The 25,599-nt window shown below is 40.3% G+C and overlaps 1 protein-coding gene across 1 annotated transcript in view; it reads right to left on the bottom strand.

Moving 5' to 3' along the window:
* Window positions 1–25,599, bottom strand: part of LOC132405205 (organic cation/carnitine transporter 2-like) — a 125,296-nt gene that overhangs the window by 27,485 nt on the left and 72,212 nt on the right. Inside the window, exons 3-5 of the mRNA XM_059989895.1 lie at window positions 16,787–16,890; window positions 12,516–12,670; window positions 6,169–6,340 (exon numbers count right to left, since the gene is read on the bottom strand). Of these exons, the coding sequence (XP_059845878.1) occupies window positions 6,169–6,340; window positions 12,516–12,670; window positions 16,787–16,890 (431 nt within the window). The remainder of the gene's footprint in view (window positions 1–6,168; window positions 6,341–12,515; window positions 12,671–16,786; window positions 16,891–25,599) is intronic.

Genomic DNA, 25,599 nt, shown 5'->3' with positions numbered 1-25,599 from the left:
TGCTGAGGTGATTTCCTCCAGAAATGTTTGCAAAGATATTGTCTGTCCTGGGTGGAAGGTATTGATCTTCTTTCAGTGGTGGGTTGATACTGACCTTAAAATCTCAACGGATCCTGACAGTCTTATTCTTTCTAGCATCTGCAGATTTTTTAAATATGTTTGTGATATTACAACCACTGAAAAGTCTCCTCGAGGAATGCCTACCCTGAAGAAGTTCAAATCTTCCCTTCATCGGGAGTTCAGAGCCCCTAAGACCAAAAGACATAGGAGCAGAATTAGGCCATTTGGCCCATCAAGTCTGCTGTACAATTCCAACAGAGCTAATCCTGGATTCCACTCAACCTCATACACCTGCCTTGTCGCCATGTCCTTTGATGCCCTGACCAATCAGGAAATGATCAAACTCCGCCTTAAATATATCCATGGGCCTGGCCTCCACTGCAGTCTGTGGCAAAACATCCCACAGATTCACCACTCTAGGCTGAAATAATTCCTCCTTACCTCCGTTCTAAAAGGTCGCCCCTCAATATTGAGGCTGTGCCCTCTAGTTCTGGATACCCTCACCATAGGAAGCAACCTTTCCACATCCAGTTCTATTTCTTTCAACATCTGGTAGGTTTCAATGAAATCCCCAACCATTCTTCTAAATCCAATGAGTACAGGCCCAAAGCTGCCTAATGGTCCTCATATGTTAACCCCCTCATTCCCAGAATCATCCTCGTGAACCTCCTCTGGACTCTTCTTCAATGACAACACATCCCTTCTGAGATATGGGGCCCAAAACTGTTGACAATATTCCATGTGCGGCCAGAATATACAGTCTCTGAATTATCTCCTTACTTTTATATTCTATTCCCCTTGAAATAAACTCAGCATTTTCTCCTTGGAGCGATGCAGAGGTGACCTGATAGAGGTGTATAAGATGAGAGAGGCATTGATCATCCCAGGGCTGAAATGGTTGCCACAAGAGGACACAGTTTTAAGGTGCTGGGGAGTAGGTACAAAGGAGATGTCAGGGTTAAGTTTTTTACTCAGAGAGTGGTGAGTGCCTGGAATGGGCTGCCAGCAATGGAGGCGGATATGATAGGGTCTTTTAAGAGACTTCTGGGTAGGTACATGGAGCTTAGAAAAATAGAGGGCTATAGGTAAGCCTAGTAATTTCTAAGGTAGGGACATGTATGGCACAACTTGTGGGCCATAGGGCCTGTATTGTGCTGTAGGTTTTCTATGTTTCTATGTTTCTAAATACCAACATTGCATTTGCCTTCTTTACTAAAGACTCAACTTGTAAATTAACCTTCTCGGAGACTTGCATGAGGATTCCTAGGTCCCTCTGCACCTCTGATGGTTGAACCTTCTCCCATTTAGATAACTGTCTGCACTATTGTTCCTTTTATCAAAATGCATTATCATATTTTCCCAAAACTTTTCCATCTGCCACTTTTTTGCCCATTCTTCCAATTTGACTAAGTCCTGCTGCAATCACATTGCTTCCTCAGCACTACCTCTCCCTCCACCTGTCTTCATATCATCCATAAACTTTGCCACAAAGACAATAATTTCATCATCTCAATCATTGACATGCAATTTGAAAAGCAGCAGTCTCAATACTGACCCCTGAGGAACACCACTAGTCACCGGCAGCCAACCAGGGAAGGCCCCTTTTACTCCCACTCACTGCCTCCTGCCCATCAACATTCCTCTATCTATGCCATACGATTGCCATAGGATTTTATCTTGTTAAGCATCCTCATATGTGGCATCTTATGAAATGCCTTTTGAAAATCCAAATAAATGACATCCACTCAAAATGCTGGAAGAACTCAGCAGGCCAGGCAGCATCTAGGAAAAGAATACAGTTGACGTTTTGGGCCGAATCCAGCTTCTGCAGACTTTATCTTGTAAATAACATCCACTGCCTCTCCATTGTCCACCCTGCTTCTTACTTCCTTGAAAAACTCTTAACAGATTTGGCAGGCAAGATTTCCCTTTACAGGAACCATGCTGACTTTGACGTATTTTATCATTACTCTCCAAGTATCCCAAAAGCCCATCCTTAATAATAGACTCCAACACTTTCCCAACCCCTGAGGTTAGGCAAACTGGCCTATAATTTCTTTTCTTTTGCCTGCTTAATGAGTGGAATGACATTTGCAATTTTCTACTCCTCCAAGACCATGCCAGAATCAAGTGATTCTTAAAAGATCATGGCCAATGCATCCGTTATCTCTTCAGCAACCTCTCTCAGAACTCTGGGATGTAGTCCATCTGATCCAGGTGACTTATCCACCTCAAGACCTTTGAGTCTGCCTAGCACTTTTTCCTTTGTAATACCAATGGCACACGCTCCTGCACCCTGACACTCACAGAGCTCAGACACACTACTAGAGTCTTCCACAGTGAAGAATGATGCAAAGTACCCATATTGTTCATCTGCATTTTGTTTGTCCCCCAATACTATCTCACCAACATTATTTTCCAGTGGTCCAGTATTAACTCTCACCTGCCTTTCACTCTTCATATAACTGAACAAGAACTTTTAGTATCCTACTTTATATTATTGTCTAGTTTGCCCCCATATTTTATCTTTTCCCTTCTTACTGTTTTTTTTCTTACTGCTTTTATTGGATTTTAAACACTTCCCAATCAAACAGCTCATCACCCAGTCTTGTTACCTTTCTTTGCCCTTTCCTTAGCTTTTATGCCGTCCTTAACTTTCCTTGTCAGCCACAGTTACCTAGCCCTGCCATTTGAAAACTTCTTCTTCTGTGGCATATCTCTATCCTGCGCCTTGTGAACTATTTGCAGAAACATCAGTCACCTCTGCTCTGCCATCACTCCTGCAGGTATTGTCCTCCAGTCCACCAGGGCAAGCTCCTTTCTAATGCCTCTTCCTTTCTCTTTATTCCATTGTGATACTGATATATGAGACTTACGTTTTTCCTTCTCAAATGCAATATGAATTCAATCCTATTATGATCACTGCCTCCTAAAGGTTTCTTTACATTAAGGTTCCTAGTTTAGTGAAGACCTCTCTCACTGCTCCCCCTTTGGAATTTCTGCTGCTCTCCAACTCTTTGACCACATGCTCAGCTATACCTGTTACCTCGTACTTCTTCCTCCCCTCCCCCACCTTCTGACGTTTCCCCTTCGTTCCCTGTCCCGATGAAGGGCCTGAAACATTGACTTCCATTGATGTTGCCTGGCTTGCTGAATTCCTCCAACATTTTGTGTGAACTCCTTTGGAATTCTAATGTTTGTCATTCTTCTCAGCAACTAGACAACTGACATTTCTCATGGGCTCCAGTCAGTCTTGGAAAGAGTCCATTCAGCCTCGAGGTAATCTAGCTCATTGGCTACTTTATCCTGGGTGGTATAATGAAATGGATGGGCTTTGCAAAACTTGGATGTGGCATTTTCATTTAATATTATTTTACCCTCGATATGTTTGAGTTTTTCAGTGCCATCCTAGGACAATGCTGTGGCATCATCCATTTCTTTTAATTCACTTTTAGTTGACTCTTTTGTGACATGCAAATGATGGATAGATCTCCAATGAAGTTGTAGTTGTCTCAACCATTCACAGCTCCACAATGCTAGCCTTTTTTAAAAAAAAATTAACCACTTACAAGCCCAATATGTCTTGATCTTAGTTATATTTCACTGCTATGAATGTCATTCCAAAGGAGTTCTTGTCTCTGGTATAAGTTTTTAGTTGGCTATCTGTAGGCATAGTTTAGTATTGTTGAAAAGCCATTCATACTCACTATGTGGAATGACAGAAACAGCCAAGTTAGGGTGCAATTTCATTTCAGTTAATTTGCCATTCACTTCTGGTGTAAGCTATTTTGCTTATCTCATGTAAGTTTTCACATAGTAAATCTTAAGGCTGCTCAGTCCTGAGTCACTCACATCATTATCAGACTTTTCATCAACAGTATAAAGGTTAGTGCTCATTTCCATGGGTTGTTTCCTGACTACAACTCAATTGTTTCCATTGATGCTGCTATTTCAACTACTCTTTTAAATGTAAATTGTGCTTCAGTTAGGAGCTTTTTTTATGCTATCTTGTAAGATTCCTCAAACTAAACAATCCCTCAGTGCATCATTAATCCCATAATGGAACCAACAATGCTCAGAAAAGTTCAATTCAGCCATATAGGCTGAAATAGACTCTGCTTCCTTATGATTCCCCTTATGAAATTTAAAGCATTCTGCAATTAACAATGGGTTTGCTTCTAAATGTTCCTGCATAATTTTCATGATACCAGCAAAGCTCATTTTGTCTGGTTTGAAGCAATCTGACTTCTAAGCAAACCGTATACCATAAAACCCAATGCACTCAGCAAAACTGCACACACGTAGTCCATTTGCTTCAATGTACTGCTCAATTTGTTCCACATACAGCAGAAACTTATTTTTTTGTGCAATAGAACATTTCTCTCTTTTCAATGTAGCCAGCTATTTCTGATTTTGTTTGAATTTATTATTATCACTCTGTATTTATCATTTATTTGTGAATTTGTCTGTTTGTTTCATTTTTTTAACTTGAATGCCTCTGACCCTTCTTGAAGAAAAATGTACAAGATTGCTTTTACTCAATCAAATATTGCTGTACTTTTTTTTAACACAATGTCTCACCGCACTTCAACAAGTAATTATCTGTCTCAGGATCACTTAAACTTCCACAAGTTCAAGTTCAATTGACATTCAACCGTATATAAATATCCATGAATACAGCCAAACGAAACAGCTCATGGATGAGGGTGCAAAATGGAGCACTGATAGACATGCACAGCACAAAACACATGTAACTGAACAAACACACGAGTTCTCAGTAAAATACAATCACACGAAAAGAAATAGAGTCCAAGAACCTGAGTCCCATGAATGCAGTCAAACACAATGCAGCTTGTCTTCTGCCAAGTTAACGCTGGGAGTGGTGGAGGGGGGGGCACAACTTTGACCCAAGAATGGACGCCACGCCGTGTCATCTCCCACAGAGTACTCAGACTCCAATGCCTCTTCGGGGTGGCTGTAAACATGCTACACTGCGGCTTGATGTCTAATCCTCACTATGACTGACACCACACTGCTCCCCGCCATTTGCCAATAAATCGGTGAATTGCACTTGTGGCATTCTACATTAAGAATGTCCAACAAGGTGTTGTGATCACAAGAAAAGTGACTAAGATGATCACTCGTTGTTAAACTGAACACTGCTGATGCACACCGACTCCTCTTATGCAGGCAGCTGCACGAACTCCACCAAATCCAGCTCTTTCAGTTTCTCTGCCAACAAGCAACTCACTGATGAGGTAGACCTGCAGTTCTGTAAGTTCTTCATGCCCATCAGGGTCTTGTGATCATAAAAAAATACATTTAAAAGGCCGTTATTCATCTGTTAAGTTGTGTAACTCCAAAATATAAAACTAATTCAAAGAAGAACATGGAGCTGGGAATAACATGTCGTAGTTTAATTTTCACTTTAGCGAAACATACACAAATGATGATTGCCATTCCCATACTTTCACATATAATCTGTAATGAATTATTTAAACAAGGAATGCTTTATCAAACAATATACTTACAATATTACTTAAATATTACTGAATACACAACAACATGCAAACTACACACAAACAGCAAAGTGGATAATGGGATGAGTTGATGACATCTTTTTAAGGATGTGTTGAAATGTTGAAATGTTACAGAATATTCAGGGTGAGGTTACTTGAATCATGAAATTGCAATATATATATATATATATATATTTCAGGATCCGTAGGTTTGCTTTTGAAATGCTTCAAACTTATTTGTTTATCAGTCTGCATGTTGACATAATTGCTACTGGGTGCTGTAGCCAGAATAACTTGACACTGGGAAAAGTGAAGTCACAACATCTCAAATGTGGTTAGGTATCACATGGCAAATTTTATAAATGTTTGAAACTTGTAAGGATCTATAAATTGATTTGAATTTGTGAGGAATCCAACTAATACAGAAGCAATAGATTGATTCAATATTGTGGGCACTTGGCATAATCAAGGTGATGTTATTGCATAGCTGAAGTTACTTTCAGATCCAGCCTCATTAGTCAGTGACATCCAGCAATATAAGGTCATATCCTATTGATTAACTATGTTTAACTTTAAAATGTTTACATACCACCACAAAGGAATGTACACCAAACAGCTGAGAGACAGGGTCAATATTAACATCTGCCATTTTCTTATGAAATATGCAACAAAAGGGAGGATCATATAGCCCAATGCGAAACCCATGGCAACTCCAAGTGTAGAGTATGCTATCCGAATGGATTTTTCAAGAAGTTCAGATCCTGCAAGAAGAGAACAGCCAGGTTCAGGGCACAGTGAGTTCACTTTGATTGCATGTCACTCTGAAACATTTATATTCAATGAAAAAATGTATATGAATATTACATCATTTGTTTAACTCATAAATCAAGCAATGTGAAGCCCAAAGTACTTCACCAATCACTAATGAAACAGCATGAAATGAGGAAAACAGAACATAACAGAGAAGAGTGTTTAATTTTTAATAGTTTCTCAGGGCTTTAGAATGTTTCTGACTAGATCTAACCTTTTCTACAAAAGGTCATGAACCACTGCTCTCGGTTATTGGTATGCTGTAGTGTAATCTACTTGAAACTGTTTATCCAACGGATGGCAGCATATAGCAGAGGAATACTCCCAGATCTATGTAGGTACTTCCATAAATAAAACTATTTCTTCAATTTACCACTATCACTTGGTAATGGCCAGGAAGTATATATTGGTAAACTAATCTGTTGTCAAATATATTTTGTGGGTGGGGATTTCTGCTTACACAAGGAAGGAAAGTATGGTGGTCAAAAGCAGAGTTAAGCTTTAGGGAATAGAGTTCAATGGGAATAGAATTAAGTGTTGACTTCCTGGACAAAATGGACCTGGGCAGGGCAGGAGGGAAGGTGAGAGATGAAGTAAGAAAGAATGTGAGTTTAGCACAGAGCACACCAGTATAGTAACAATGAGGCACAATGAAGGAAGGAAAGGAGTGGCACAGTCTCAGTCTTAGTTGCTAAGAAGTCCATGAACTCATTGTAACATGCAGAAAATGCTGGAGGAACTCAGTAGGCCAGGCAGCCTCTGTGGAAAAAAGTACAATTGATGTTTCAGCCGAGATCCTTTGACAGGACAAGGAGAGAAAAAGATGAGGAGTAGATTTAAAAGGTGGGGGAGGGGAGAGAGAAACATGAAGTGGTAAGTGAAACTGGGAGTGGGAGGAATGAACTAAAGGGCTGGGAAGGTGATTAGTGAAAGAGATACAGGGCTGGAGAAAGGCCAAGTCTGATAGGTGGGGATAGAAGACCATGGAAGAAAGAAAAGGGGGAGGAGCACCATAGGGAGATAATGGGCAGGCAAGGAAACAGGGTGAGAGATGGAAAAGGGGATGGGAAATGGTGAAGGAGAGGGTGGGGTGGGCATTACTGGAAGTTTGACGAATCGATGTTCATACCATCAGGTTGGAGGCTACCCAGACAGAATATATGGTGTTGTTCCTCCAACCTGAGTGTGCCTCATCATGACAGTAGAGGAGACCATAGATTGACATATTGGAATAGGAATAGGAAGTGGAATTAAAATTGGTAGCCACTGGGAGATCCCACTTCTTCTGGCAGATGTAGCATAGATGTTCAGTGAAATGGTCCCCCAATCTATCTGTGGTTTCACCAATATACAGGAAGCCACACCAGGAACACTGGACTTAGTATATAATCTAAACAGACTCACAGGTGAAGTGCCATTTCACCTGGAAGTGCTGTTTGGGGCCTTGAATGGCAGTGCCGGAGTAATTATAGGGGTAGGTTGAGGGCAAGGTTGATGCTGGAGGAAGGTAAGTGCATTTCATGAAAAAGGAGGACATCTCCTTCATTCTAGAATTAAAAGCCTTATCCTGAGAGCAGATGCGGTGGAGATGGAGGAATTGAGAGAAGGGGATGGTGTTTTTACAAGTAAAAGGGTAGCTGTGAGAGTCTAAGAGTTTATACTAGACCTCAGTAGAGAAGCTGTCTCCAGAGACAAAGACAGTGAAATCAAGAAAGGAGAGGTAGGTGCCGGAAATGGGCCGGGTAAATATGTGGGGAATGGAAGTTGGAGGCAAATCAGTAGGATTCATCCCAGTATCTTAGCGGACAGCACCACTATTCTCTTTGTTCTTCCCATTACACCCTTCTCTACATCTTAAAAATGTTTGATTCCTACATTTACAATGTTCTGATGAAAGTTGAAATATCTGTGTTTTCATTCAACATAAGATGTCTGACCTGCTGAGGCCGGCATTTTAGATCATGAGGCACTGGAGCAGAATAACACCATTTGACCCATCGAGTCTGCTCTGCTATTCAATCACGGATGATCCTTTTTACCCCTGCTCAGCCCCCTTTCCTGGTCTTCTCCCCGTACCATGTCCAATCAAAAAACAATCAATCCCTGCCTTAATTACACACAACGACCTGGCCTCCACAGCTGCCTGTGGTAACAAATTCTACAAATTTTCCACCCTCTGGCCAAAGAAATTTCTCCGCATCTATTTTAAATGGATGCTTCTCTACCCTGAGGCTGTGTTGTCTTGTCCTAGACTCCCTCACCATGGGAAGCACCCTTTCCACATCTACTCTGTCTAGGCCTTTCAACATTTGAAAGGTTTCAATGAGATCCCCCTCATCCTTCCAAACTCCAGTGAGTACAGACCCAGAGTAATCAAATGTTCCTCGTATGATAACCCTTTCATTTCCAGAATCATCCTTGGGAACCTCCTCTGAACCTACTCCAATGCTAGCAAATCTTTGCTTAGATGAGGAGCCCAAAACTCTTCACACTCTCAAGGTGAGGCCTCACCAGTTCCTCATAAAGCTTCAGCATCACATCCCTGTTCTTGTATTCTAGACCTCTTGAAATGAATGGTATTGCATTTGCCTTCCTCACCACAACTCTATCTGCAAGCTAACTTTTTGGGGTGTTCTGCACAAGGACTCCCAAGTCCCTTTGCATCTCAGATTTTTGGATTTATGCCCATTTAGAAAATAGTCTACACATCTACTTCTACTACCAAGGTCCATGACCATGCATTTTCCAATATTGTATTTCATTAGACACTTTCTTGCACATTCTCCTATTTTTCTATGTCCTTCTGCAGCCTACCAGTTTCCACAACATGACCTGCCCCTCCATGAATCTTTGTATTATCTGCAAACTTGGCAACAATGTCATCTATTCCATCATCTAAATCATTGTTATCCAACATAAAAAGATGCAGTCCCAAAATCGATCCCTGCGGAACACCAATAGTCACTGTCAACCAACCAGTACTCCCACTCACTGCATCCTACTAATCAGCCAATGCTCTAACCATGCCAGTTACTTTTCTGTAATATCATGGGCTCATAACCTAGTAAGCAGCCTCATATGTGGGACCTTGTCAAAGGCCTTCTGAAAGTCCAAATATATAATGACCATGCATGGTGTTTATCTATCCTACTTGCATTCTCCTCAAAGAATTCCAATGGGTTCATCAAACAAGATATTTCCTTAAGGAAATCATACTGGCTTTGTCCTATCTGGTCCTGCGTCACCAAGTACTCCATAGCCTTATCCTTAACAATTGACTCTAACGTCTTCCCAACCACTGAGGTCAGGAAAGCTGCTATATAATTTCCTTTCTGCGTCTTCCTCCTTTCTTAAAGAGTCGAGTGACATTTTCCAGTCCTTTGGTACCATACCAGAGTCAATTATTTCTGAAAGATCATTACGAATGCTGCCACAATTCCTACCTCTACCTCTTTCAGAATCCTAGGGTGCAGTTCACCTGGTCTCGATGACTAATGTACCCTTAGTTCTTTCAGCTTTTTGAGCACCTTCTCCCTCGGAATAGAAACTACACTCACTTCTCTTCCCTCACACCCTTCAACATTTGGCATGCTATTAGTGTCTTCCACAGTGAAGATTGATGCAAAATACTCATCTAGTTCATTTGCTAACTCCTTGTCCTCTGTTATTATTTCTCTGGCCTTATTTTCTAATAGCCCTATATTCACTGTCATCTCTCTTTTTTTAAGTACTTGAAGAAGTTTTTACTACCGGCTTTGATATTGTTTGTTAGCATACTTTCATATTTCATTCTTTCCCTTCTAATAATTTTTAAATTGCTGTCTGTAGTGTTTTAAAAGTTTCCCAGTCCTCTTTCTTCCTGCTAATTTTGGCTTTGTTCTATGCCCTCTCTTGTTTTTACATTAGCTTTGACTTTCCTTGCTAGCTATGGTTCTATTTTGCCCTTTGAGTATGTCTTTGTTTTTGGAATACATCTATCTTTTTTTCCAATAAATCTACGCCATTGCTGATCTCCTGTCATCTCTGCCAGCATCCCCCATCCAAATTACTTTGACCAACTCCTCTCTCATACCACCTCAATTTCCTTTACTCCACTGAAATACTGCTAAGTCAGACTTTACTTTCTCCCCATCAAATTTCAAGTTGAACTCAATCATATTGTGATCATGGCCTCTGAATGGTTCTTTTATCTTAAGCTCCCTAATCACCTCTGGTTCATTACATAACATCCAATCCAGTATAGCTGATCCCCTAAAAGGCTCAACAACAAGCTGCTCTAAAAAGCCAACTTGTAGAAATTAAACAAACTCACTCTCTTGAGATCCATTTCCAACATGATTTTCCCGATCGGCCTGCATGTTAAAATCTTCCACGAGTATCATAACACTGCCCTTTTGATTTGCCTTAAATGTTTCCCATTGTAATCTGTGGTTCACATCCCAGCTACTGTTTGGAGGCCTATATATAACTGCCATCAACATCTTTTTACCCTGGCAATTTGTTAACTCAACCCACCAAGATTCAACATCTTCTGATCCTATGTCACACCTTTCTACTGATTTGAGCCATTCTTTACCAGCGGAGCCACATCACTCCCACTGCCTACATCCTATTGCTCTGATACAACATGCATTCAGCTCCCAATAACAACAATCCTTCAGCCACAATTCAGTGATGATCACAACATGATATCTGACAAGCTACAAGATCATTCACCTTATTCCTTATACTCCTTGCATTGAGATATAGTACTTTGAGTATTGTATTTACTACCCTTTTTGATTCTGCATCCCTAATGCACTGATACTTACCCTGCTGGCTGCAATTTTATTCTATCATCTGCCTTCCCTTCCCGACAGTCTGTCTGCACACTATCTTTGCTTTTTCACCATCTGTCCCATACTAAGTCCCTTTACTCCCATTCCCACCCCCTTGCCAAATTAATTTATCCCTCTTCCAACAGCTCCAACAGATATGCCTGCGAGAATACTGGTCCCACCTGGGTTCAGGTGCAACCTGTGACTTTTGTACAGGTCATACCTCCCCAGAAGAGATGTAATAGGTGGTGGTAGAGAAACATCGAGGTCATTTAAGGAACTCTTAGACTGGCATATGGATAATAGAAAATCAGAGGCTATTGAAAGAGAAGGATTAGATTGATCTTAGGGTAAGTTAAAAGTTTGCACAACTTTGTGAGCCGGAAGTCCTGTTCTGCAGAAATGTTCTATTTTGCATAACCTACATGTCTTGTTAGGATGTTCACTGCTTTTCTTGCATTATGCCACCCATGTAAAACTCTCTTTATCTCTGTCTTTGCTGCATTCCTTCTTCCTATGTCTCTCCCATTAGTCTGCCTGAACAAGAATTAATCTTGATCCAAGCATCATTTTATTCATATCAGTGATTTAGCTGAGAAGGCCCCTTGTAAAGTATGCAAGTTTGTTGTCAATATTAAACTAGGTAGGATTCCAAGCACAAAGAAAGTTGTAAAGCAGCTTCATTTGGATGTAGACAAGTTGAATCAGTGGATGAGAACATGCCAAATAGAATATAATGTGGAAAAATATGAAGTTATCTACTTTAGTGCACGTAGTGGAAAAGGATAATGTTAGTTAAATGGTGAGAGATCAAATACTGTTGTTGATCAAAGGGATTTGCCTTTACACTTGCTGAAGATCAATAACCATGTGCAGCAAACAACTGAAAAGGCAAATAAATGAAATGTTAGTTATTATTAGAAAGAAATTTAACTCAGGAGTATTCAGGTCTTAATGAAATTGCAGTAGGCTTGTTGAGGCCAGACCTGCATGTTTTGCACAACTTTTGTTCTCCTCATCTAAAAAACAATGTCGTTACCAAAGAGGGAGTGTAGTGAAGATTCAGTAGGCAGGTTGTGGAGGTGGTGGCTTTCCCATTAAAAGACAGATAATGTTTACTGGGGGTGCAGTCTTCAGAGATTAGAAATTTTACAAGAGAGCTCCTCAAAATACACAAATTTAACTTTGAACTTGATAAATCTCTAGTGAAAACAAAAGATATAGAGTTAGCTCTTGTTCCTATTTTGTAGTTACTGGAACTTCATACCAAGAGTAACATCATCATTAAACTAATAGCATAGCAACTCACCAAGAACAAAGGCAGACATATAATTTGAAATTTCACCAAAACCTTTCAAGAAATTAATCAGGCAGAAGATTTCCAAGTTTGGTGAGAATGTGATAAGCACATTGAAGGCAACCTGTAGCACCATTGTCCCAAACATAACAATTTTCCTCCCAAACCTAGAAAACAGATCACAGTTATATACAGCACTGCATAGTTATTGACAAATATATATATATATATAATGTAATTAAACATATTCTAGATCACACTTTTGTAAATCTACATGAACGTTCAAGTACCTTTTAGATATAAGTTCCCTCAATTACACATGCAGCCATGCACACATACAGATAAAGCAATTTATTCTTCTGATTCTGATTAATTCTGGTTAAAGGGGTGGCACAGTAGCATAGTGGTTAGCATGCTTTACAGTACAGGCAACCCTGGTTCAATTCCTGCCATTGCCTGTAAAGAGTTTGTACGTTCTCCCTGTGACTACATGGGTTTCCTCTGGATGCTCTGGTTTCCTCCCAAAGATATAGTAGTTGGTAGGTTAATTGGTTATAGTAAGTTGTCCTGTGATTAGACAAGGATTAAATTGGGAGATGCTGGACAGCGCAGCTCGAAGGGCTAGAAGGCCTATTCTGCATTCTATCTCAATAAATAAATAACTTACAAAAGGATTGAAAATCCTTCTTCCTCGGCAGCCCCTTGAGATGGACAATGGCCTACTTCCACTTTGTTTTTGTGGATTGTGAAACTGGTGTGTAGTTTATAAGGTTCTCGTCTCTGTACTACTTCATAATGCACATCCTGGGTGTGCTCTTTATGTATGGCATTGAGATTCTTAATACCATCTGAAAAGTTACTTCATCATTTGGAACAGCCTAGCGGCAGGAAATCCTAGGAGTTTCCTCAATCAAAGGCTGTGTTGGCACTTGAAAGCAGTTGCCTGCCTTTGTCGAGGTGGGTCTCCCAAGATATAGGATGAGGACCATGTTTTACAGGTTCTCACCATAAATCTTTAGTACTGGAGCGCCACAAAGTGTAGCAGGGACAAGATGGTAAATAACCTTATGAATATTATCTGATGTGCCTATATTCACACTAACACTGTAAGTGACTTGGAACTGAATTTCATCAAGCATCATCTGCAGCTCAGTCACCAAAGTCTGAGTAATATTGGTTCTGGAGCATAACTGATAAAGGTCTATTTGATTCTCTTTAACTTGATTCCCTTCTCAAGTTCATCTGAGTTGAGATGCAGAATGGCAGCAAGGTTGAGAAAAGTTTCAGAGTCATGGGGTTGCCTTGTTTGACAGCAGACATCAATGAGAATAGTTTGGTAGAGCGAAAATGGAAATGTATTTTGGTGGGCAGCATCATTTTTGTTCGGTTTTCCTTTGTTCCTCCTTGACTAATAGAGTCAAGACTCTGATGAGGTCAATTAAAAGCCATTGAAAAGTCATAATTAACCTGGCAGATTGTTATGAGCACAAAATGAAAAGACTAAAAATTAACTCAGGATGAAATACCCACTTGCGCCAAGATGCCTCTGTATAGGTGTAAACCCTCCCAGCTCCAATAAGAAATGGAAGTACAAGAAGAAACAAAGCTAGACATATGGATATTCATCACCCAGAATGCCCTCTTCCCACTCTTACCATCAGGCAAGAGATACAGAAGATTCAGCTCCCACACCATCTGGTACAGCACAGTTATTCTCCTACGTCTGTTATACTCCTGAACTGGTGTGGATAATTCAATTCGCTACTACACTGATCTGACTTTACGATTTGCAAATTTATTTTCAAGAACTCTTTCCTCTTCATTTTTTCAGTGTTATTTTTATTTGCATAGCTTGTCATCTTTTGCACATTGATTATCAGTCTTTGTCTGATTATGTATGTATTTTTTGTAAAATTCTAGTGTTTTTATTATTTGTTATGAATACATGCAAGAAAATTAATGTCAAGGTCATATATGGTATCATATATGTACCTTGATGTAAACAGGTGACTGTTGAATATCATTTTTTTATTGTTGAAGTACACTTATTTATTTTCCTTGGTAATGCTAAAATAGCTGCCTGTCCCTTTAAGAGAAAATGGTGATGTCATTTTGCACAGGTGGAGTAGAATGAAGAGTTGCCAAGTTCTAGAAAGGACAACATTTGAATGTTCTTCCCGGGTTTGGTGAGGAAAGGTGAACAATATTTGATAATATTAATGTAAATTTGTTTATACTTGTTTGTAAGTTAATAATATCAATAAGCCAACATGTTTTACATGTAGATACTTTAGATTTTCGAGAGTAAGTTCATCAGCATTGGTTAGCCTGATTGTGAAATTCCTTAATTGGCCTACTAGGTTAGTATTTTTAGTAATTGAACTACAAGACAATATATTGTAAAAGTTTTTCGCCTTTCTTTATTGTTTCATGACTGAATGTGACTGTAACAGTGTAATGTGAATGTGTTAATCTTGCGTGAGCAAAGCAAACTCATTTCAAGGTCTAGCCTATATGTGTTTGGAAGTTAAGCATATGTGTCCCAAATGTGAATATATAGTTGAGATGAGATGTATTTATTCATACTTTTGATATTGTGTATAAGGTACTGGATTGGTGGTATTCTAATGTTGTTTGCATTTTTTTTAGATTTGCCACTCCAGAATGGTTTTGTATATTTTGCTTTAGTTGTTTTCATACTGCATATGTAACAACAGTGTGGTCTGAAGTTAAACTGAGATTGTAATAGTGGGAACTATTTTTTTAAATTTATATTTTTGTTTTTATTTTGATACCCTCTTTCTGCAATAAAATATTTAAAACAGATAAAGGAATTAAAGACCCAAAAAGTATTTGTTGTCCTGTGTGTGTATTTTCCCCTAGGCTATAAATTTGATAGTAAATTTCCTTCAGCTTGGAAAGTGATAGTAACAGTTCCTGCAGTTGAGGCTCTTAGGGGATCCAGCGCAGAATTGATGGAAATGTAGTCGGGTTGGTTCATTCACACCACAGTGGCATCATGGTTAGTGCAATGCTATTATAACTCGGCACGTTGGAGTTCTGTGCTCAATCCTGGCATCCTCTGTAAGTTCAGATTCTTACTGTATTTCGTTTTAGCAATTCTATAAGAGCAGTCTGTTCTGGTTTCAGCTTGTTTGGGTTTGAGCTGAGATAAGAGGCTTTGTTGTTCAATTTACGAATGTGTATCAGCCAATCAGGATGGTAGAATTGTGAGAATATTCTAGAGAATGCTGGGTGGAGAGGTCTTTGTTGGTGGGAGCTGGGAGAAGACAGGAGGGAAGATGGTGGAGGATGCTGTCCCTGTTGTGCAGATGAATGGTTTCGAGGAGGAAGAACCTATACTCTCCCGTGGGAGAATCCATTTCTTCAAAATAGATTTCAAGCGACCTTAGGAAGGTGATGATTGCTTTCACGTAGACAAAGGGGCCTGTGTGCGAGTGACAGACATGTTCAAGATTTGAGCTCCACTGTGCACATATGACTGTTTAAGTATAATGGGCTCTTTTACTTTTTTCCTTTCTTACCTCTAATAACTGTTTGCTTAAGCTAACGTTCTTAAATATACTTCTGATTGTATGCAGTGTACGGTCTGTTGTTTCTTGCCACAGTGATTGCTAGGGGCAGCAAATCACATAGCATTCACCCGAACTGGGATTTGGGTGGGTGAGACATCCAACCTCATGGCCTTGGTGGGATCAAAGTCACATACACCCTAGACATAGGAAGCCTGAGAAAGGTGAGTTTCTTGTCGCGGAATCTAGTGGATGTTAGTGAGGGGCTAACGAGCTTCATTTCAGAGATGCCCAGTAAAGTGTGTTTCATATGTCCTCACTGTGGAATGCGAGTTTTCTCTGAGTGCTCTGGTTTTCTCCCACAGTCCAAAGACATAATGGTTAGTAGGTTAATTGGCCATTATAAAATGTCCTGTCATTAGGCATGGCCTATACTGGGTGTTGCTGGCAACAGTACTCAAAGGGCTGAAAAGGATTACTCTGGACTACATGTATCTCTAAATAAATATAAAAATTAGTTAAATTAATAATGAAGATGAAAATCAAATAATTTTTATACTGGAAATTCCATTGAATGAAGTTGTTCTCCTGTATGAAAACATAAATTAGTATGCTATCATGCTGTAATTTATTTGCAAATTTATTTATTTTATTAGATCACCTTATCTACCATGATCTTTATGTGATGGAGTTAGTCAGTGGTATATATGATAAATAGACTATATGAGGCAAAGAAAAGAAACAGCTCACCTGTCTGATAATATTCCAGAACTAAAGGAACCTATTAACACTCCGGTGAAGTACACTGATGCAGCAAATGGTTCTTTCCAGCCATTGTTACACACCAAGTCCCACTGAAATGCAAAAAACATCAAAAAGTCCAAAGATACAGCCTTGGGCAGTTGTGGGTACAATTTGATTCAGCCCACCATCAACATAATAATATGAATATGGATGTATGAAGAACTGAAGGCAATATAAGTAATGAGTAGAAAGATTTGTTTTCATAGAGTTAATGTCTTAACACAATTTTTTGCTTGGGAAAGTGTGGTGAACTACGTGTGCCTGTCTGGACACGCCCCCTGCTGACTGCTCCTGTGGCTCCTCCCACAGTCCCCTGTATAAAGACGATCAAGGCCTGAGCCCGGCCTCTCAGTCTCCAGGATGTAGTATGGTGGTCACTCACTGCTGGTTCCTTCTTCCAGTCAATAAAAGCCGATATCTCGCCTTTACGTCTCAGTTATTGATGGTGCATCAGAAAGACCATGACATTGTTCAGTGGTGGCCCTGAGTTTCTGCCTTTCAAAATGCAGTGCGTAGATTTTAAAAAGCAAATTGTAAAAAAACTACCAAATATATTATGTTATTTAAGACAGCTCTTGTAACATAATAAACACTGTAACTCTTCAATCTTAAATTCATTCAATCATCAGATTAAGAGTACTTACATAGAACTGAAAGACTGAAAACAATTATTACAGTTGGTCAAGACTGCACATTAGCTTTTTTCCACTCTGCTTTCATCCAGTACCAAGTGCATATCCTTCCATTCCACCCTCTTCCACCTACCTAACTTGCTTCTGAATTTATGCAGTTTGCTTTGATTAACAGAAGTGTCCAAAGCTTCAGATTTGTGAGGTTATTTTCTTGTGGACCAGACAACTGTGGACTGAAATTTTTGCTGGTTCATTAATTAACATGATGCACTGATGCACAGAGGCTTCAAAGAGTCAAACAGCTTCTAGTGCTCACTTAATATCATTTGTGCAAAAGAGCATAAGACCATTACATATACGAGCAGAATTAGGCCATTTGGCTCATCAAGTCTGTTCTACTATTCCAGCATGGTTGATTTATTATCCATCTCAACCCAATTGTCTTGAGTTCCCTTCACAACTTTTGACACTCTTACTAATGAAGAGTCTATCAACTTCCACTTTAATTATACTCAATGATTGGCCTCCATAGACGTCTGTAGCAATGAATTCCACAGGTGAGAGAAATTCCTCCTCTTCTCTGCTATAAAGGATATTCTTCCATTCTGAGTTTGTGCCCTCTGGTCTTAGATAGTCCCACCACAAGAAACATTCACTCCACATCCAATATTCAATATGTTTTGATGAGGTGTCCTTCGTTCTTCGAAACCCCAACAAGTACAGGCCCAGAGCCATCAAAAACTCCTCATATGTTAACTTTTTCACTCCCTGTATCACTCTCGTGAACCTCCTCTGCACCCTCTCCAATCCCAGCACGTTCTTTCTTAGTTAAGAGGTTCAAAACTGCTCACAATACTCCATGCATCTGAGCACTGCCTTAATATGCCTCAGCATTACATCCTCATTTTAATATTCTAGTCCTCTCAAAATAAATGTTGAAATTACATTTGCCTTCCTTACCACCAACTCAACCCGTGAGTCAGCTTTTAGTTAATCCTGTACAAGGGTTCCCAAGACTGTTTACATAACTGATTTCAGAACTTTTTCCCTGTTTGGAAGATAGTCTACTCCTTTATTCCTTTGAACAAAGCGCATGACCATTCAGTTCCATGCACTATATTCCATATCGAACTCCTTTGCCCATTCTCCTAATCTGCAGAATGTCCGCTTCCTTGGCACTACCTGCTTCTTTAATTATTTTTGTATCATCTGCAAATTTGGCCACAAAACCATCAATTCCAACATCCAAATCATTAAGATATAATGCAAAAAGTGTGGTTCCAACACCAACCCCTGTGGAACACCACTTATTACTGACCACTGTTACGTACCCCGTAACTGGGTGTCTTACCAGCAAAGATAGAAGTGTCTGTTGGAGTCTGGTGGTACTATTTTCAACAGTGTTTATTAGTAAAATATACAAAACAATATCAACGCAAATATACAGATAATACACATTAGCAATACTAAACCTAAAAGTGTGGGTATAATAATAATCAAAAGTAAACAAGCTCTATCGTTGTTTAGGGGATAATGAATTGTCATATGGAAATATAAAGGTCAGTTCAGTTCATGCAGGCTGAGGTAGTTGTTGAGTCTGGTGTTTTAATTGTTGGAGAGAGAGAGAGAGAGAGCGAGAGAGAGCAAGCGAACAGTGACAGCCGGTTAAACCTTACTTTATTTTCTTGATCTGTTGAGTCGTTGTTGCTGTGGCCATTCAAGTATGACCCCTCCGTCCTTTAGCTAGACCGTTCTTCTGTGGTGGACTCGTCACCCAGGCAAGGGTGGACACACACACAAGCCCCCACCGGTCTCGCCATAAACACTGTGAGTTAAAATTGACCGATCCGTTCAGTCCCCAATGCCCACACTTTCTCGTGGGTCCCAATACTCAAACAGTGCTCACGAGTGTGTCTCCTGGTGTGTCTGAGGGATGTCACCCCAGACCTCACTTTTATCCCTTCTCACGGGGTCTCAGGTGGCAATAGTTTTGAATGGCTTAGCCCATCAAACCAGCCCACTCTGACTATCCACTGAGGAATTCTAATGAGCAGGATGGTACCACGTAAACAGCCCTCTCCGCAGCCATAAGTCTTTCAGGAGTCATAACTTGGTGGATAAACATAACTCTCTCTCAGGCTGTTATCTCGCCCTTGTCTGAAGCAAATGTTCTAGTCCCAATATGTTTTTGTTCCATCTCTTTCTCTCTCATTAACAGCCTGGCAACAGTAACAGTTTGTGATTCTCCCAGGGGAGGGGGCATGGGCAAATCTGCGCCCTTCTGCCCATCAGAGTTGTTCATCCTTCGTAACACCACCAACTAAAGAAGGCCTCCTTTATTCACACTCTTTGCTTCTTGTCAATCAGCCAATCTTCTGTCTACATTAGTATTTTTACTGTAATGGTGTGGGCTCTTATCTTATTTAGCAGACTCATGTGCTGTACCCTGTGAAAGGTGTTCTGACAATCTAGGAATCAACATCCACAGACTCTTCTTTGTCTATCCAATCTGTTATTTCCTCAAAAAAATTCAACAGATTTGTCAGGCATGATGATTTCTGTTATTTTATAATGTGCCTCCAAGTACCCTGAAATCTCAGACTTAATAACAGACTCCAACTATTGAAATCAGGTTAACTAGCCTATAAGTACCTGACTTTTGCCTCCCTCCTCTCTTAAATAGTAGAGTGATATTTGTAAATTTCCAGTTCTCTGGATCCATTCCAAGATAGAGTGATTCTTCAAAGATCAAGTCAAGCATATTTATATAGCACATATAAAAATAACCCACATTGACCAAAGTGCTGTACAGATCAAAGCAGATAGCTAAAATCACAAGTACTACAAACACAGACATAACCAACAAGGCAAACAGCTTATACGCACAAAAGAAACAACACAAGGGCCTAGGCACAAGCCCAAAATCAGCCACATCAGGAGGATTTCAAACGCTAGTGAATAAAAGTAAGTTTTGAGCCTGGATTTAAAAGAGTCGATGGAGGGGGCAGATCTGATAGGGAGGGGATTGCCGTTCCACAGTCTAGGGGCTACCACAGCAAAGGCACGGTCACCCCTGAGCTTAAGTTTAGATCGCGAGACATCCAGAAGCCCCAAGTCAGCTGACCTGAGGGACCTGGAAGTAGAATAAGGGGTTAGAAGGTCAGTGATGTAAGGGGGAGTGAGCCCATTTAGGGCTTTATAAACAAACAGGGGAAGTTTAAAATCAATTCTGAACTGTACTGGCAGCCAGTGGAGGGAGGCCAGGAGAGGAGTAATATGGTCCCTCTTCTGGGCACCTGTCAGGAGCCTGGCTGCGGCCTTCTGGACCAGTTGCAGGCGGGACAGAGACGACTGGCTTATCCCAGTATACAGGGGGTTGGAGTAGTCCAAGTGAGAGGATGTAAGAGTGTGGATGACTTTCTCGAGATCTTTGAAAGACGGAAACTGCTTGATTTTGGCAATAGTACGAAGCTGGAAAAAAACTGGCTTTTACTACTGCATTAACTTGCTTGTTAGACTTAAAGGTGGAATCAAATATCACACCAAGAGATTTAACATGGGGTTTGACAAGGGTGGACAGGTTACCAAAACTGTTAGTAATCACTTTGATGGAGTCGGGGGGGGGGGGGGCAAATAGGACAACTTCAGACTTGCCTTCAATCAGCTGTAAGAAGTTTGTGCCATCCAACACATTATGTCCTCAAGACAGCTCATGAGGCTGACAAGATTTAACTGGTCATTTGGTTTTGGGGGAGATAAAGCTGAGTGTCGTTAGCATAACAGTGGAAAGAAATCTCGTATTTCTCTCTCTCTCTCTCTCTCTCTCTATAGATATATATATATATATATATATATATAGAGAGAGAGAGAGAGAGAGAGAGAAAAGAATGGGACCTAGGATGGAACCTTGTGGGACCCCGCAGGAAAGACTAGCTGGGGGAGAAGAAAATTTGCCTATGTTGATGGAGAAGCTTCTATTTTTGAGGTAGGATATAAATCAGTTCAAGGCAGTGCCATCAACACTGGATCAACATGTCTATTGGAGCCAGTCTATTAAAATGGTGTGATCCACAGTATCGAACGCTGCACTGAGGTCAAGAAGAGTTAGAGTGGCAGAGTCACCTGAGTCGACAGAGAGGACCAGGTCATTGTACACTTTCAGCAGGGCAAACTCTGTGCTATGATAAGCCTTAAAACCTGACAAATCTTTCCAAGATGTTTTGGTGTAAGTAGGGCAGCAATTGACTGAGAAATACCTTTTCGAGAACCTTTGACAGGAATGGAAGTTTAGAAATAGGTCTGTAGTTACTAGGTAAGGTAGGGTCTAAATTGGGTTTTTTCAGGAGGAGCTGGACCATGGCACGCTTGAAGCAGGTTGGAACGGTACCAGTGGCCAGGGAGCTGTTGACAGTAGAGAGGATGCTAGGACCGGCTATGTCAAAGACATCCTTCCAGAGGGCAGTGGGACAATGTCAAGGGGCCAGGTTGCAGGTTTCATGGTGGACACAATCTTTGTAAGGAAGGGAAGTATAATGAGTTGGAAGCAATCCAGTTTAGGTGAACAAACCAGTGAGACATCTAGGTCACGGGTAGCGGGGGGGGGGGGAATATTCATTTTAATGTCCTCAGCTTTGCTAATGAAGCATTGAAAAAATTCCTCACACTTAGCAGAGGACACATCTCAACTGGTACTAGGGGCAGGACAAATGACAGAATTTATGGTACTGAATAAGACCTTGGGACTATGAGAGTTGTTAGAAATTAGATCAGTAACAATGCTTCCCGAATTTCTTCAGCTACCTCTTTCAGAAGCCTGTGGTGTATTCCATCCAGTCCAGGTGGCTTATCCACCTTCATACTTCCTGGCTGCCTCGAGGCAACTCATGTGGCAGCAGAACTCTCAACGGATACGATTAAATATTCTCGTTTCAGCCTGATACAGCTAAAAAGCACAACTGCTTCCAAGGTCAGCACAGTCAACAAAGATGTCTTGATGCTTTTAAGCAAACTGCCAATGCTTAAAACTGACAGAAACAATGCCGGAAGTGGACAGGCTCCTTGGATTCCATGCAGGAAATGTTGCTGCAGGTCAGGGATACAAGTGCGCTCAAAGAAATGGGGTTTAAACTCCCAGTACTGACTATCTTGCTGGCGAACGTGCAGTCTCTGATAAATAAAAGCAATGATCTCAGAGCGAAGGTGCAGAATCAGAGGGACATTAGGACCGCGTGTAGCCTTTGTTTCACGGAATCCTGGTTAATCCCTTCTGTACTGGATGCAGTGATTCAGATTGACGGGTTTACTATACACCGCCAGGATAGATCTATAGAGTCTCTCAAAAGCAGAGGTGGAGGGGTATGCTTCATGATCAACTCCTCTTAGTTCACAAATATATCTGTGCTGTCCAAATTCTGCTCACCAGACCTGGATATCTGGCAGTTAAGTGCCGTCCATTTTACCTACCACAGAAGATTTCCGGGATCATTTTGGTAGTGGTATACATTCCACCTCAGGCCAATGTCAATCAGGCTTTAGATGATCAGCATGCACGGAACAGCGCACCCTAATGCCTTCACCATCGTTTTGGGGGATTTTAACCAGACTAGTCTGAAAAAAAGTCACTAAGCAATTGCCATCAACAGATCACTTGCAATACCAGAAGAAAACAACACACTGGACGACTGTTACACCACCATCAATAATGCCTACTCTGCTATTCCACATCCTCACTTCGGGAAGTCCGATCACCTGTCTGTACTACTATTCCCTGAGTATAGACAGAGACTGAAGACTGCAGCACCAGTAGTGAGGACCAAGAAGGTATGGACAAGGGAACCACAGGAGCGCCTACAGGACTGCTTTGAATCAGTGCACTGGACTGTATTCAGGGATTCATCTTCGAAACTGGATGAGTACACTGCAGCTGTTACCAACTTCATTAAATCCTGGGTGGATGAGTGTGTGCCTACAAAGAGTTACTGTACATTCCCAAACCAAAAGCCGTGGATGATCCAGGAGGTACGTCGTCTGCTGAAGGCTACAGCTGTGGCATTCAAGTCTGGTGACCCAGGTCTGTACCAGAAAACCAGGTATAATTTGCCGAGGGCTACTTCAAGGGTGAAGAGACAATTTCAAATGAGTTTGGAGGTGATATCGGATGTATGACAACTCTAGCAGGGTTTGCAAGACATTACTTCCTACAAAGCAAAACCCAATAGCATGAATGGCAGATGAACTCAACACCTTCTATGCCCACTTTGAAAGGGAGAATATATCTGCAACTGTGAAGATTCCTGCTGCACCTGATGACTCTGTGATCTCTGTCTCAAAGGCTGATGTTAGACTGTCTTTAAAGCGGGTAATCCAATGGAGTATCTGGTAAGGCTCTGAAAACTTGTTCCATCCAACTGGCTGGAGTATTCAAGGACATTTTCAATCTCTCCCTGTTACGGGCCAAAGTTCCCACTTGCTTCAAAAAGGCAAAAACTATAACAGTGCCTAAGAAGAATAATGTGGGCTGCCATAATGACTTTTGCCCAGTAGCACTCACATCTGCAGTGATGAAATGCTTTGAGAGATTGGTCATGACTAGACTGAACTTCTGCCTCAGCAATGACCTGGACCCATTGCAATTTGCCCTTCACCACAATGAATCAAAGCCAGATACAATCTCAATGGCTCTTCACATGGCTTTAGACCGCTGGACAATAAAAACACCTATGTCATGATGCTGTTCATCGACTATAGCTCAGCATTCAACACCATTATTCCCACAATCCTGATTGAGGAATTACAGAACCTGGGCTTCTGTACCTCCCTCTGCAATTGGATCCTCAACTTCCTTTTTTTTTGCAATTTATTTTTTTATTGAAGTTCATCAAACAAACATTTCCATAAGATGTATTTCAGACATTGTACATATATATCAAATAATCATATATATCACAAAATCTCCACAAAGTATTTATCTGGGGTATACACTTAAAGAAAAGAGTGGAAAGAGAAAACAAACAAAAGGAAAGAACTATGTACAAGTAGGGAGTGATTTTTTTTACAACAGATTCATTGATTTGTGAGAATAAAATCAGGCCTATGAGGCATTATGTAGTTAAACCATTTTCCCAGTATGAATCAAATTGTTCCAGCTTATGATTAACAAATGCTGTTATCTTCTCCATTTTGTAAATGTCCATTGTAATTTCCATCCATGTATTTAATGTTGGGCTCTCCTGTGATAACCATTTCCCAGTCAGAGTCTTTTTACCAGCTACCAACAGTATATTCATTAAATCTTTATCTCTTTCCAACCATTCTTGAGGTATATATCCAAACTATATGGTCTTACTCTCCAAGGGTATTTCACATTTAAAGATGACTTGTAGGGCATTGTGTATCCCCCTCCAATAGTTTTTGATAACAGGGCAGTCCCAAAAAATATGATAACGATTTGCATTTTGATTTCCACAATTTCTCCAGCAAACTGAGAGGTTACTACTATAATGGGATTTCTGAGACGGTGTAATAAAATATCTTATCAAGTTTTTCCATCCAAACTCCCTCCATTTCTGTGAATTGGTACACTTCCATTGATAACTCCATATTGTTGTCCATTCTTCCTCAGATATAATTATCCCTCCTTCCTTCTCCCATTTTGTTTTAATGTATGAAGTCGAATGTGTTTTAAGATTTGACAACCCCTTATACATGCTTGAAATGATTCTACTACCATTATCTGAATTATATGCTTTTCTAAAGAGCTCTATCAAGCATGTATTTGCCTTGGTTACATTTTTAAGTGTCTTATTAACATATTGTCGCATCTGTAAATAACGATAAAAATCTTGTTTTTCTAATAAGTGTTTCTCTTTAAGCATTTCAAAACTGAACAGTGTTCCTCCTTTCATTATGTTGCAAAGAATTGTTATTCCTTTAGCTGTCCAGTCCTCAAATCTAGCATCCTATTTATTTGGTGTAAAATCAGAGTCATATGCACACCATTTAAGAATTGCAATATCTCCCTCTAGATTATATTCTTTTATAGTGGTTTTCCATATTTTAAGAGTCAATTTCACCCATGGGTTATCAATAGTATTTGTGTATCTTTGCAGGTTGTTATCAGCCAAAATT

This window comes from Hypanus sabinus, chromosome 15 (genome assembly GCF_030144855.1).
Source record: "Hypanus sabinus isolate sHypSab1 chromosome 15, sHypSab1.hap1, whole genome shotgun sequence".
NCBI classification, from domain to species: domain Eukaryota; kingdom Metazoa; phylum Chordata; class Chondrichthyes; order Myliobatiformes; family Dasyatidae; genus Hypanus; species Hypanus sabinus.
This window is presented reverse-complemented; position numbering and strand designations above follow the sequence as displayed.